This window comes from Corella eumyota, chromosome 4, assembly GCF_963082875.1.
Source record: "Corella eumyota chromosome 4, kaCorEumy4.1, whole genome shotgun sequence".
NCBI classification, from domain to species: Eukaryota; Metazoa; Chordata; class Ascidiacea; order Phlebobranchia; family Corellidae; genus Corella; species Corella eumyota.
Window position 1 is genome coordinate 8,774,191 of NC_137493.1, and position 15,519 is coordinate 8,789,709.

Genomic DNA, 15,519 nt, shown 5'->3' on the forward strand with positions numbered 1-15,519 from the left:
TAAACCTAAATTAAAGCTGGCCTTATTTATTATTTAGAAGGTTAACAATAATTATAGTTAAGAAAATTGCCTTTTTGTTATGAATTTAAAATAATTGTTTAAACAGTATTTTTTTTTTCTATGTTTTAAATTAATTTAAAAAAATGTTATACCATGTCAAATTTTTTGTTAATTACAAAATTATTTAAAAAAAAAAACATCAAAAAACTATTACTATTGAAAAGTTTTAGTATGATAATTTGTCTTAACTAATAGAAAAACATCACAACTTAATTATAAAAACCACCTTATAAATATTTATGTAACTTATTTTTGTTAAATTGTTTTATACTTTATTCGTTGACAAAAAGGAATAAATTATGAAAACCGAAATAAGATATATAATGCTAATGTAATTTTTGCCTAATCTACTTCAACTTTTTTTAACGAAACTGTTCAATGTATTTTAGCCTTACTCAAACATTTAATTTGTATCATTAATTTAACTTCCATATTTGACTAATATAAATGAGACACGCGATATGACGTTCCTTTGCGCAAGGAGATTATAGATAAAGTTAAGCGCTACAGCGTACATACTCCGAGTCTTTTGTCCTCACAAATATCATCGAGCCTTAGTGCGTTTACCTATTGTTGAGCTCCAACTGCAGTAACAACATATAAGTTTTAACACCCCCCGCGCTGAAAGAACACTTGAATTTCAACGCGATTTCGCTCTAATGTTGGTTTAACTCCGTCGATTTTGCCGCCTATGGCTTCTGTTCTATTCCTTATCATTAGTTCTTTATGCAAAATTGTTTCTAATAACTTATAGCCTTTTGTAAATAGGATATAAACGTTATACCGGATTAGATGAGGAACTACGCAATAACTGGGAGAATATCCTTGTACTTAAATTCTGATTCGTATTAATAAACTTTATTCCTAATAAATCTAAAAAAGGTTATTTTTTAGGTTCCGGTAAAGTTAATATATATTTTTGTGGAAATTGAAAAAAGTTGTTCCTACTTATTTCATGTTTGAATAATTTTTATGTTTTATGTCTATTTTTAATGTTTTATTTCCATTCTTAGGTGTTAATTAAACAGTAAAAAATGCGGGTCCTGTGCGGTAACAATGTACTTCATATATCAACGTTGAATAGTTTGGGATTCTTATGTGATAATTAAAGACACTTTATCTGTGGTCCTTAGTGTTGATTGGTTACCTGTTTGATCCTGTGTGATAATTAGACACTCTATGTGGAGTAATGTGTGATAGTGGTCCAGTATGGTCCTGTGCGATTAGTAGAATCAATTTTCTCGCAATGGTCATACAACATTGTATCTATCATATAGTGGACAGACTTGACGCTGACCTGCCAAGGCGCCTTCGCGAAACAAAACTGTACTAACGGCGAGTAAAAACAAGTAGTGTAACAAATAGCGTTATCACTTAGTTTGTCCTCAATTATTTGGCGCCACTTACTTTGCCTTTAAATTAATGATTGGTCTGGACCCGCTGATAAGGGCGTCACAGTTTAGCGGCATGTGATTGAAAGTTTGAGAGTTGTATTTTATGTGGAGTGGCATTGTGAACAACCTGCTGAACGGTCAAGTTAAAAGATGGTGGTGATTGTGTCGTGCATTTTTGCTTGTAAATAAATATTATACGCTGAACTCTGTGCGAGGTTATAGTTACGGATAAGCTGCAGAGAAAAAGTACGTTACATTTGGAGGTCCTGCCGAGATTGTGTAGAATATTAAATTGAAATGTACTGTGCAACTTCAAGTGAAATTGGCGCACCTGAAGAATACTATGATGGAAATGAAAGCATTAGCCAATGCGACGATCTAGTAACCTGTGGGGATTTAGAAGAAATTAAAAAGGAAATTGTAATTAAAGTCATGGTTAAAGTGATGGATATCTTTGAAAATATGAAGAAACAGTTTGAAAAATTACAGAAAGATTTACAGCTGTTCAAGGAATGAAAAAATAAAAAAGAAAGTGTAAAAAATAAAAATGAAGAGATTTCTTTGTTAAAGACTACGATGTCACTATCAATTAATGATTTAAGGACAGCAGTTTTAAAATTGATTAAATCGAATGCTGTTGGTAATGAAACAAACCAGAATAAAATTCTAGAAGACACTGCAAAGAAAGTTAGTCACCCCGAAGAGAAAATCGTTTTGCCAAACTTTAATAGGCCTACGGGTAAAAAAGACAAAATAGATAACAACGCCCGGAAGAAAAAAGAAATGATCGAAACAGAAATGAAAAGTAATCCGAAAATAGTGCACATACGAAGAATAATTGCAACGCCACAAAAAATTCCCCTGCAGACGCCAAGCTCAATTCGTAAAGAACAAAATCTGGACAAAGATAAAAAAGGATTGTTTATAGGAAGAACACAAGTTTAAAACGACCAAGTTTAAATACGTTTTGCTATGGCTCATTGAGCAAAACCGATTATTGTCGTGCGTCGTGCATTTTTGCTTGTAAATAAATATTATACGCTGAACTCTGTGCGGGGTTATAGTTATGGATAAGCTGCAGAGACGAAATACGTTACAGTAGTTGTCCCATTAAATCAGTCTTCAACTGATGCTAAGAAACGGGCTTTCAAGCAGGCAATTTGTTAGTATGCTGCAAGATCTATTGCGATACGGGCGGGCGAACGGGCGCAGTGCGACTTCGACCATAGTGGGGGGGTGCTTTACTTTTTTCACTTTCGACTTTATAGATCGGGGTTGTTGACATTTTTATCTTATTTGTCCCAAATTCTAGTTTTATTAATTTTTTTGTATATATTTTTATTTTTGATGTGGAAAGGTCAAATGCGCGACCTAAATATAACAATTATTACCCCAACCCAGTCTTGAATTGCTTGTGGAGGTTTGGGATATTGTAGATTACAGAAATGGGGCATGTTAAATGAAATGCACACAGGGTCATTCCTGCGTCAAAACTTTTATCATATATCTATATAAGTAAATACTGCGGATAACTTTTCTACATTTTATGTACCTTCGATAGTTGTATATTTACTTTATGCTATAAACATCCTGACATAACATTCTGATGACGTTACCAAAACAGATCGTAACGTTTTAAAAAATAAAAACACTCCGCTTTCCGCGCTCTGCATTTGCACTCCGCCTTTTACAAAGCGCCATGGAGAATGACGCTGGTTAATGTAATCGCCGTAATCGGTATAAGTTAGCAGACTAGAAAACGAGTCGGAGTAATGACTAAAGTCTGGCATCAATGACATGCCAAACTATATTTGTGGTCTGGCCAAAGTTATTTTATGGTCGGGCCAGAATTTATTTGCGGTCTGGCAAAAGTTATTTTGTGGTCGGGCAAGAATTTATTTGCGGTCTGGCCAAAGTTATTTTGTGGTCGGGCCAGAATTTATTTGCGGTCTGGCCAAAGTTATTTTGTGGTCGGGCCAGAATTTATTTGCGGTCTGGCCAAAGTTATTTTGTGGTCTGGCCAGAATTTATTTGCGGTCTGGCAAAAGTTATTTTGTGGTCGGGCCAGAATATATTTGTAGTCAATATAAAAAAAGTTATTACGATCAGGGCAACCTTTATTTTCGGTAGAGTTAAATTGTTTTATAGTCGTTCCAAAAGTTTAAGACGGTTGGCAAAAGCAATACTTGTTTTTAGCCGATTGCAGCTTCGCCTACGTACGTGTTTTTCTATATATTATGTTATGGCACCAAACGGGCTTAATAACATTTAATGCTATAAACATTAAATAAAAAGATGTATAAAATGTAACCAAGTCATGTATTTTTTTATTTATTACTTTCTTTTATTCGTAAATTTTATTTTTAAACGGGCAATACTGACTTTAAAGCGCTTTGAAGCGAGTTGAAAATGGGCTCACTCTACCAGGGTTAAGGATTAGTGCTAAATTTTGTAATAAAAAGAAAAAATTATTTATTTTAACGAAACCAAAAAGTGTGTAGATGTATAAAGTCCATGTGAAAAAAAAAATTTAGTCACCTTAACAATAATTACAATCCCAGGATACTAAGCGAAGCTTTCAACCTTGTTATGTTTTTTATCGGCTAATAATTGGGTGTTTTTAAATTTGTAGCGTTTATTGTATTCTGTACGTTTATTGTATTTCTGTACATTTTGTACACATTTTATTATTTTACATGTAAAGTTACAATACTGACAAAAAAGGCTTAGAAAAAATAAAGGTTGAAAAAGTGCTAAGAAAACAAAAAGTTACGAAAATAAAAATGACCACCAACAGGTTTTTAAAAAAAAAGCATGTTTAATTCACACCTATTTGATTCTGGCTTCTAAAAATCTGTTATAAAAACGCCATTGCAAAGTGCGAAATAGCTCATGTTAAATAATTACTTTGACCTATTTTTAATTTTGTAGAAATTTAGTGCTTGAAAAAATTAAATTGCGTTTGGGTTTCTGTTTATGAGCCTAAAAACTTAGACAATATTACGTTATTTTGTTTAAGCAAAATTTTAAAAGGTCCTAATTTAAAAAAACAATTTACATCGTTTAACAAATAAAAAACGAGAATAATATTTTAACAGTTAACCTTTAAAACTTAATATTGTGTAAATTTGATTTAGTTTGTTTCATCTATGCAATTTTATTGTGAAAATTGAAGGAAATTGTAAATGTCTTAGTGTAAACTTTTAAGTGTGGGTATTTTAATTTTGTGTGTATGTTCGTTGTTTTATTTTTTACTATTTGTTTTTTTAAATTCGAGTTTTATTCGTTTTTTAAAACTTGTATTAGAGTCTTCTTTAAAATATTTTATATTAGAGTCTTTTTTAAAATACACTTTAAAATATTATCTAAATTGCAAAAAACTTTATAGATACAAATAAAATGCACTTAAACTTAAATATACTCAGCTGCAGGGCACAAAAAAAAATTACTATTGTCAGAAGTCAAATGTTTTAAAATTGAAACTTGTAACTTGTGCAAGACTGTCCGTAAGACCGTAATTTACATTTGGCAAAGCAAATTTAGCATGACAAAAAACATTTTAACCAGTCAGTAATAATATTTAGTTACGGTAATAAAAAAACTTAGGCTGTTTGGTAATACAGTGAATATAAAGGTAGTTTGGCCAGACCACAAATAACTTTTGCCAGACGGCAAATAAATTCTGGCCCGACTATAAAGGTAGTTTGGCCAGACCACAAATAACTTTGGCCAGACGGCAAATAAATTCTGGCCCGACCATAAAGGTAGTTTGGCCAGACCACAAAATAACTTTGGCCAGACCGCAAATAAATTCTGGCCCGACCATAAAGGTAGTTTGGCCAGACCACAAAATAACTTTGGCCAGACCGCAAATAAATTCTGGCCCGATCATAAAGGTAGTTTGGCCCGACCATAAAATAACTTTGGGCCGACAATGAAAAAATTTTGTGTGCGCAACTTGCCAATTTTTTATCATAACCTCTGTTGTAGAAAACGATGGCATAACGTTAACTTCAAATTTGTTTTCACTGTTAAATAAGGACATATGAATTATAATTTAGCGTCCCTAAAACACTACAACAACTAACTAGAGAAATTAGGATTCGTTACTTGAAAATCAGAAAAAATGGGAAAGCGAATCACTTATGGAATTATAGGAATTTATTACTTATTAAGTGGAGTTGAATATGGTATGTTTAGTAAATTTAATTTAAGAATTTGATTATTTCAGGTTTTATTTGTTTATTTTATATTTGGGTGGGTTTAATGTTTCAACAGCAGCGTTGTGGGTTCAATCCCCATTGCTCTCATGCTGTACCGCTCTTCAGTAAGGCGATATAAACAGTATAAACTCTTGCTGAGTCAGCACTTAATTAGCAGCATAATTACTGGGCAATTATAATCTCTATAATATTCAAAACTGCTAAAAGGCAACTCGAGACTTGGTTGAAGTAACTGAAGTTACTCTACGTTTAGGTTGCGCATTCGACCTTCCCACATCGAGGATAAAGATATGTACAAACAAAAAAAAATATCATTCAAGTAAATTTTCTTTATAATACTAAAATAAGGAATGCGAGAATTTGCGGGGTGCAGAAATAACAAGATCATAATGTTAACATTAACAAAACATTGCTAAATGCAGAAAGGGGTGAAGCTTTTATACCTTGCCCTAATCTTTCTTTGTGTTTTACAGTCAATCTCGTATCATTTCTCAGCTCTGCGAATTTTCGTTAACCTATCATTTCATCCTGCACTATCCCATATCACATACTTTAGAATTGTTCAAATTTCTGCATCTTTTTACCATAATACATTAGTGTAAACTGTAATCACCTCTAATGCTTTATTTTCTCCATTGATTTTAGCTGTTATACTTCCAACCTTGAATCTTTACCTGCTCAGCTTAAATGCTGAATCCTTTTACATTGGAATTGTAATGTCGGCTTTCAGTATTACAGGATTTTTATCAGCTCCAATTTATGGCAGAGTTACTGATGTCACTGGGTCAACTAAAGCAACTGTTATATTCAGTAATTTGTTTGAAATAGGAGGCAAGTTCAAATTGGTTTTCTGTAAATTTTCAAGATGTTTATTATGTACTAAAATATAAATAAGGCTTATGAAGAGCATAAGATTGCATGGAGAAACTTTTTTTTTTTCAAATTTCAGGTAATTTTATGTACTTTGCTGCCACAAGTCCATTGTTTATTGTTGGAAGTAGATTAGTGGCTGGAATTGGCTCTGGATCCGGCTCTTCAATATTTGGAATGATATCCAGAAGTACTAGCAAAGAAGAAAGAACTAAAACTTTTTCTTTTTTGATGTCTCTTCGGCAGTTTGGATTATTATTTGGACCAGCATTTAATTTATTTTTAAACAAGCTGGATTTTTATATTGGACCTTTTCATGTTAATTCGTACACTTCTCCAGGAGTAAGTTACTTGATTATGTTTAAATACAAAATTGCATAAACTATGTTTTTGATGTTAATATACTTTCATTTAGCTTTTAATGGCCCTGCTATGGTGTATTCATACACTGTTAATGGTTATTGGCTACAAAGAGCTATCACAATATGTTAACAACGACCTGGATGAGGTTTTTGAACAAGAAGTTACTAGCACACAAACTAATGGTGATGCAGTAGAAATTGATGTTGTGGAGGCAAGAGATAGAATGCCTTCTAAATTTGGAGCCTACGTTGTTGATGGTAAGTTATATCAATTAAAACAATATATGCCTAGTTATAATTTTATAATGTAATGTTGATTAAATTTCATTGTGTGCATTAATTAATCAATTTCTGAACTTGGTTAATAAATGTTTTTATATATATATATGTGCAATAAGAAATTTTATTTGTTTTTAGATTTACTTAGAGAAGAAGTAATAGTTTGTTTGACAGTTACATTTACTGTAATGTTTGCTCAAACTGGTATAGAAACATTGGTTACACCAATGACACTTCAGTTATTTGAGTGGGGAGAAATACCAAACAGTATTTTTTTCAGTGTGGCTGGATTAATAGTAAGTGCCAAGTGGTATTGTAATTTTGGACTAAATATTATTAATTTTATTTTGATTAAGCATTACTTTTTGTTTAATTTATATAGACAGACATATATATATTTTTTTTTTAGATTATCATGAGTTTTTTAACTTTAGGATATCTTAGTAAAAAATATTCCGACCGCCAACTGTTACTAGTTGGGTGTATTGTTATGGTGTCATATTATTGTTTCTTTTTGGTTTTTATAATCTTTGCAGTAAAAGCACCTCCAGGTAAATATTTAATTTATGTTTGAATATGTAAAACTGGTAACTTAAAACGTTTACATAATTAAAATTAAAAACTTTTTAGATACCACATGGGTTCTGGTCCTATTTGTCATTGGATCTTTTGTTTTAATATTTGATCTTCCTTTTGTGTGGGTACCTCAAGCTTCTTTATTTTCTAAAATTACTAGTGAAAGAACACAAGGTTTGTTAATGCACTTGTACACCTTATTATTCTTAATGTTGAAAGCCCAGTTTTATAATCTAAACATAGGATAATATTTGTTACCTCTAAAAAATTTTAATTTGAAATTATACTCTTTTCAGCATTCAATCAGGGTATTCGATTATTTGTGATGGGTCTTGGACAAATTGTTGGTCCTGTTTGGGCTGCTTCTTTATTAAATAACTTGACAATTATGGCTGTTGTAAATTTAACCCTTATCACTTTATTATTGGTAAGTATATGTTTTTTTGTAGTTTTTGTGTTAAGCTTCTAAATAAACAGGTCTAGGTAATTAATTTTTTTAGTTATGTAAGTGATAATCTATTTATTTAATGTAAAATTTAATTGAGTAATTTTCATTATTGTATTTTCTGTTAAGGTCATGATATTAGCTTCCTACAAAAGACTTCACGTAGAACCAGAAACCTCAGCTATTAGTAATTCGAATTCAGATCAAGATTTTTCAGAAAGAGCTCCCTTAATCAACAACGGTACAGTACAAGCATAACATTTTTGGGTAAAATTTGTTTTAAAATTGATGAAGTTTATGCAAAAATTATAAGTAAATAACAACTATTCGTATTTTTTTAATTTTATAAAAATAATGTGTTTGGAATATGATTTTATTTCAATGTCATCTTTTCCTTTAGTTTAATTAATTTGTTTGTTAAATTTTATAGCACTTAATGTTTAACTATATGGTTTATCTTGCATGTACTACGCATTTCTTTTTTAATGTTTTAACTTAATTTATTTTTTATTGATTTTATATGCATAATAAAATAGTAAATTATTATCATAGTACACCATTAAACTATTCCATTGTTTTCATATTTTATTTTTAACCTTTTTGTTTTAAAATATATTATTTTCTTGGTTGCCTAAATGTTAGTGCAATTTATTTTTAAAAACAAGTTATTTTTCGTATTCTTTAAATTATTGAAATTCTAAATTTTTGGTTTATTGTAATTCTAGTACAAAATACACTTTTGTTGTTTATGCTTTAGCAAATTTGTTTACAGTGTGGAATAGATTTTATTTTTTAATGTTTTAACTTTTAATTATAATTCAGATATATTTAAAACTTACATATGTTATTTATAAAATTAATTTAATTTAAAGCTAAAACAAACAATTAAATTTAACAAGATTATTGCAAAACCAAACCGAAATAAACTTTGTTGGATTTATTGGTGCTTTTTAAACATATGGGTTCTATAATTCTTTTAACTCTGATGATATAAAAAAACTAAAATTTTTAATAAAAAATGATTTCATTGTTGTAACAGTTGCACATGACCTCATGTGGTTAGTCATTGCACAGTATCAGTAAATTTATCAAAGAAAGGGCTAGATACCAAAGTTATGGAAAAAAATTTTTGATGAAGCTGCAATAACACAAAATTAGATTAAGGTTCTTCAGAAAGAGCTCCTTTAATTGACAATAGTATGGTAATAGCCTAATTTTTTTGGTTAATTCTTTGTATTTTGTTAAATTTTATAGCACTTTATTTTAAATAATTTAAGTTATACATTGCATTAACTATACTTTTTTATTTTTATTGTACAACTAAGTTGTGTTGTTATTTTTAAGATATGTTTTGCGTAATATAAATCTAACTGAACTTTATATCATAATAAGAGTGTATATTATGATAAGACTGTATATTATGCATTATTATTTTGTAATTGCTTAAATGTTTGTAGTACTTTTTTTAATCCTGGTATAGTTTGAGGACAAATAAATATACAGAGTTTATGCATCAGCAAATTTGTTTACTGTGTGAAGCGGGTAATTAAATAACAAAAGGGAGCCACACTTGGCTGGCTTTTAAATTTTAAAGCGTGTTTTGACAATCAGAATTTTAACAAAAAATATCGAGAAACTATAAAGAGTTACACAAAATCTTTGCAGTCAGACATAACTACCGAAACAGTTTTATCAACTGCCTTACTGCTCAATAATAATATTTGCATTAAACAGCTAAACAACTAGAGGTTATTTAAAATTGTGTTTGAATTAATTCTTACAGCAAAAAATTGTTAATCTTCAGGTCGTTGTAAAGGTTAAAATTTGGCATGTAATATGTGCGCGTCTGTTGCATGTAAAAGCCAATGTACAAACAAATACCTATATTTACACTGACAATTTGTATATTGACAGAATTTAATATGTTGGTTCATGTTTCGGTATTTTTACTTTCTACAAATTTAACTTGTTTTTAAAAGAGATAGGCCCGAACAGGTACATTTGTTAGGATACAGACGAATTTGTAGTCTTTAGTTATTTTATTTTTCATTTTCCTAACTCTCCTAGCCCATCGTTCCAGACGTTGAGGCAATGTATAAGAATTTGACTTAATTTTTAAGTTAAAAATTACAACTTACTTTTTCTTTTTAATATTTTGTTCCATGTTTACTATTTAGTGGCGCCCCATATCACAGTAGGTTATCAGTTGCACGACTTTGTTGTCAGTGACCCGTTACTAAGCAACGCAGACGACCTGTTCACTGACTACAAATTTCCTGTTTTTAATATACAATTAGGTCTTTGTTCTTTGATCCGTTTAATTCCTAGTCAAACCTATATAACATAACGAAACTAGGAAACATTTTCTTGACTGTAAATCATTTTTCGCATTTTTGCTTTTCGTAACTGTGGTGCATATATGAAATTAGTTGGGTAAAACGACCGTGATTTTAATTGTAGATTCTTTATTCTATTAGTTTGTACGATTTGTTTTAATGATTACATATTATAGTCATAGTTTTACAAATTTGTTGTTAACTTTAGATTTTTTTCTATACGCTAATATTATTTTGTTTTCGGCTGCAACATAACACCATCTAATTTTAATGAAGTCTACCGACAATGTAAATAACGAGATTGAAAGGAAATTGGATTAAAGTTTTGAAAACTGATCGCTTCTATTTGTTTTTAATGGGGCAGGATTTTCCTGCAACGTCTGTTTACAGTTTTTAGTCCATTTTTTTTCTTTTGGGGGAATAGAGGAAGTTTATATTTAAGTTTTATTTTTTAAATATAGGTTTTACAAAAACAAGTTATGTAAAAAAGTGGTCAAATTTTAAATGTTATCAGTATTAGTTCGAGTTTTTCTAATTTAAAATAAGATATTAAATTAGTTTAAAACAATATATATTGTACATTAGGAAGCATTCATTTAGCTGTGGAATAAATATGAAAAAATAAGATTTTACGAAAATTTTTAACCGCAAAAATAATTTTAAAACAAAATCAAAATTTTTATACGCGCGTGTGGTTGTGTAAAGTGATTATTGACTGTATAATTATGGTCAAGTTAAACTTAAACCTACAATTTTCTTTCCTGTGTACAAAATATAGGAAAACAGGAAACTTAAAATTTTCGCACGAATTATTTCTAACTTAGACGCGGGAATAAAAAAATTATGTTTTTCTGCTTAAAATTAAACAAAATTTTCGAAAATTGGCGGCAATTTGGTGCGGTTTTATAAAAAAATTTAAATAAAGGTCGTTTATCATTGTTAACCTATTGTGATGTCATAATGATTAGTTTTCGTTTGTTGTCGACCGCACGCGATTTAACTTTGAACTCTTAAACAATCAAAGATAATTTTCGAGCCTTAACTTACCCTTTAAACATACCCGGTCGTCGTTAGAGGGTTGTTAACGTGACTTTTTCTTGTTACACTAATAGCTTTCTATTGAGTCGAAACATTCAGGAAACTAGTAAATTTTGATGGAAAAACAAGCTTTGTCGTCGGCCCAGGACGCCATGTTATTATTTCTTTAATACCGGTGGGGTATTGTTGCTTAATACGCTCCGTTTAATTCTTTACGGAACACTTATTAGCTACAACCGTAGTAGCAATCGATAAAGCGAAAACGTCAATACGACAGATTGACGTTTAAATCAGTATTTAGTTTTTTTGATTTTTTGACTAGAAAGTACATATATTTTAACTTGTTATGTAATTTCAGGACATTATACTTGTTTTTTTTTACATTTTTAGACAATATTTATTGTCTATTTTAAATTGTGAATCTAGTTCTGCTTTTCGCCCAATTTTTTCCTTTAAAACGTATCGGCGATTTCAAAACACAACATAGTTATTAGTTCGATGTTCGTCCAGATGGCCAGCGGCCTAGCCGATAAGAGAGTGGGAATTTTTAATGAAAGGACTCGAAAACTTTAAACCCCCAATCAGGCGGCGTATTATAAAGGCGTTGGTCGCGTGTTAAAATGCGATGTTTTAATGTTCAATTTTTACGTGTTAATCGTTGAAGAATGGAGGCAGGTGGGGATGTACTTATGAATAAAAGTACAAATACATGTAGCATTTAATTAGGGGTAGTAATGGAATATATAGTTTAACATAACGACTTAAATATTTTATGAATTCTATTTTTTTATAATTTTATGAGAATTTTAAACTATTTAATGCACTGCTAATGTTAATTCACAATAAGAATGATAAATAAAAAGTTGTACTTCGATTTTTTTGCATTGCAGTTGCAGCGTAATTCAGAGAGCTTGTATCTAGTTGTATATTATAGGGTATTAAACTTTATTTTAAATTAACTCTAGTTTAATTAAAACATCTAATACACTTGCGCACGACTTTGTCGGTTTTCGATTGATTTTTTCCGTCGTATTCGTAATTAGGAAAGCCTAGCAAATAAAAATCGATTATTTTGCGACTAAGTCATGAGATTCAAACTTTTTTTGTCTCTTTATTATTTTTTATCTCTTTTGATATTTTTCAAAAAATTCTCATGGTTTAGATTTTGACAGAAAGATATACTGCACAGACACTATTCATAGTTTTTTATGCGAATAGCCTTTAATTTAGTCTGAGTTTAGTTAGTTTATAGAATACAGTGTGTATTTATGTCATGCAATATTCATGGTATAGTTCAAAAGAATAAGATGTTGTTGGTTTAGCAGCATTTTTTACAAAGGAAGAAAAATAAAAATTAAAATGCAATGCACTAATTTATAGTTTTGCATATTTACCCAAAAATAATATTTTTAACTCCTTTCTAGCCTATAGTTTTTATGAAAACATCGATATAATATGCAGGGTATTTTATATTTAGATACATAAATTAAACATTAAAGAGATGGTTCGGTCGCAGAGTTTCTTTTTTAATTATGTTGTATTTTTTCCAACTTGCACGAGAATACCATTATTTAAAAATTGGTTTAGTAGTTTTTGAGATATCGGGATTTGAAGGTAAATATTGTAAATAGGGAAAGTCCCAACGCTTGCGAGTCACGTGACGCATGACGTCATCGTCGTAAGATCATATGCTGGCAGACATAGGAAAATGACCTTATTTTGTCCTCTCTGAGCCGTTTGTTGTACTTTTTTTAATTTTTTTTGCAGAAAGCAAACTTAACATAAAAAGCAATATTTAGCTATATTATATAAGACATTTTTTACTTTTAAAGTATTTTTAATTAGGTAGGCTGTATTTGAAAAATTCTAACAAGTTAAGGTTATGTTGTTAATTTTGGAAATTTACAAGCCAGAAACGGTTGATATTGGCTGACAAACACTTACAAGAAACAGACAGGTTAACTAAGTGTTACTGAAGCAAAGTTAACCTGTTACTTTATATATCCTTTATATATCCGACAATTTTGTTGGGTATCATATAAAAATAGTTCTAATCACTAAACGTCAAATGGGTTAACCACATAAAGTATATAATACATCAATAAACTATAAACTAAATATTCTGGTTAACATCTTTTATGTATTTTTTTAATTAATAATTCCAAACAATTTTTAATATAACGTACAATATACGTAGGTACTTGTACCCCTGGCAACAAATATCAGTGTTTGCTGCCTTTTTTAACTTTAGTTTGTGCTTTACATATGTAAAAATATAACTAAAGTAATTGTTATAGTATAACCAAAATAAAAGTATATATCGTCTGTATAGGCTAAAAACGCTAATTTGAACAATTTGACAATATAACAATGACAAGATAACAATGAAGTGATTTTATTTTAAACAAAACTAAGACTGTGTTAACGGTAAACTTTGCTTTAATAAGACTTAGTTTACCTGTCTTTTTCCTGCAAGAGTTTGTAAGCGTTTTTGGCTGGTAAATTTTTAAAATTAACAGCATAGCCATAATTTGTTAAATTTTTTTAAATACGGCCCACCCAACAAAAAATACTTAAAAAGTAACAACTGTCTTATATAATATGGATAAATTTTGCTTTTCATGCCAAGTTTGTTTTTTGCAAAAAAGTTTAAAAAAAAAGTACAACAAACGGCTCAGAGAGGGCAAAATAAGGTTATTTTCCTATCACGTGACTCGCGAGCGATTTTCCCTATTTACAATATTTACCTTTAAATTACGATATCTCAAAAACTACTTGACCAATTTTTAAAATAATCGTATCCTCGTGCAAATTGGATAAATTCTAACATAATTAAAAAAGAAATTCTTCGACCGAACCATCTCTTTAAGTATTTTTTAGATAGTTTGTTATGTCTCTCCCTTTTTAAAAATGTTTCTAAGGCGACATTTAAAGAAAACTATTTTAGTAGATTTAATTTATTAAAATTTATTCAGAACTTAGAAAATTATAAAATAAATTATAACAAAGATTTAACAATTACCGTATTAGAATAGGCATTTTACTAAAAATATACAACTTATTAGAATTACTATTACAAAAAAGGCTGTTTGTTTATATTTTATTCGAAACCGAAGCAGGCAATTAAATCCTATCATTTTAATTACTCTAACGTAAACATTTTCACATTGGGCGTCTCGCCGACGTAACTGTGACGTCATAACAGAGCACGTGGTCTAGCGTCTACGCAAAGTGTGCCACTTAGCAAGGTAACAACTTTCAGGTAAATAAGTTCGTTTGATTCTTACAAATAAATTGCTACAGGAAGAAATATTGAATATTTTTAGCTAAATCGCCATATTGGAAGTGTCGTCTGCAAGCCAATTGTGCGCTCGGATTATTAGTTTAAGAATCTGTTTATTGGTATATAGCAGGCTGGTATATCAGGGGACGTGATTTTGTGGTCATTTTTTTGTCTACTAAGCTTAAATGTTAACAAAAAAAATTGTTTTTATTGGTGGGTAAAATATCGGTGGGCACCCGTGACCAAACCCTGTGCTGATAAATTTAGTAAATGTGTCCTATGGTATATTGACCTTTTAGTTAATATAAGATGTGTATTACACACGTCCGCGGTTATATAAATAGATAGCGCATCAGATTTCTATGAAAGATATCTTTGTTAAAAGGCAGTTCAAAAAAATTAACATGTTGTTTTTACATTTAAGAGGCTTTTAGTAATAAAAAAATAACAGACCAGTTTAATGTATTATCAGATATGCAAGTTTATTAAGTTTTAGGCTTGTATTTCAATAAAGCAATTTTATATAACATTTTTAAATGTTAAATTTGTTTTATAGCTTTTAGTTTTGTAACATAACATATAATGTGTCATACTTTTACTGTTTTATGATTTTTATAGAAGTCTTTTATTGCTGGGAGGCCGCCCGCCGCGTC

The 15,519-nt window shown here is 30.0% G+C and overlaps 1 protein-coding gene across 1 annotated transcript; it reads left to right on the forward strand.

Moving 5' to 3' along the window:
* The first annotated feature begins 5,448 nt into the window (after positions 1-5,448).
* LOC145750236 (major facilitator superfamily domain-containing protein 8-like) lies at positions 5,449-8,817 on the forward strand. Its single transcript, XM_082566218.1, has 9 exons — positions 5,449-5,644; positions 6,323-6,508; positions 6,627-6,889; positions 6,963-7,167; positions 7,327-7,484; positions 7,598-7,739; positions 7,819-7,938; positions 8,061-8,191; positions 8,339-8,817. The coding sequence occupies exons 1-9, from the start codon at positions 5,581-5,583 to the stop codon at positions 8,465-8,467; spliced, it is 1,398 nt and encodes a 465-aa protein (XP_082422344.1). The 5' UTR covers positions 5,449-5,580; the 3' UTR covers positions 8,468-8,817.
* The last annotated feature ends 6,702 nt before the right edge of the window (positions 8,818-15,519 follow it).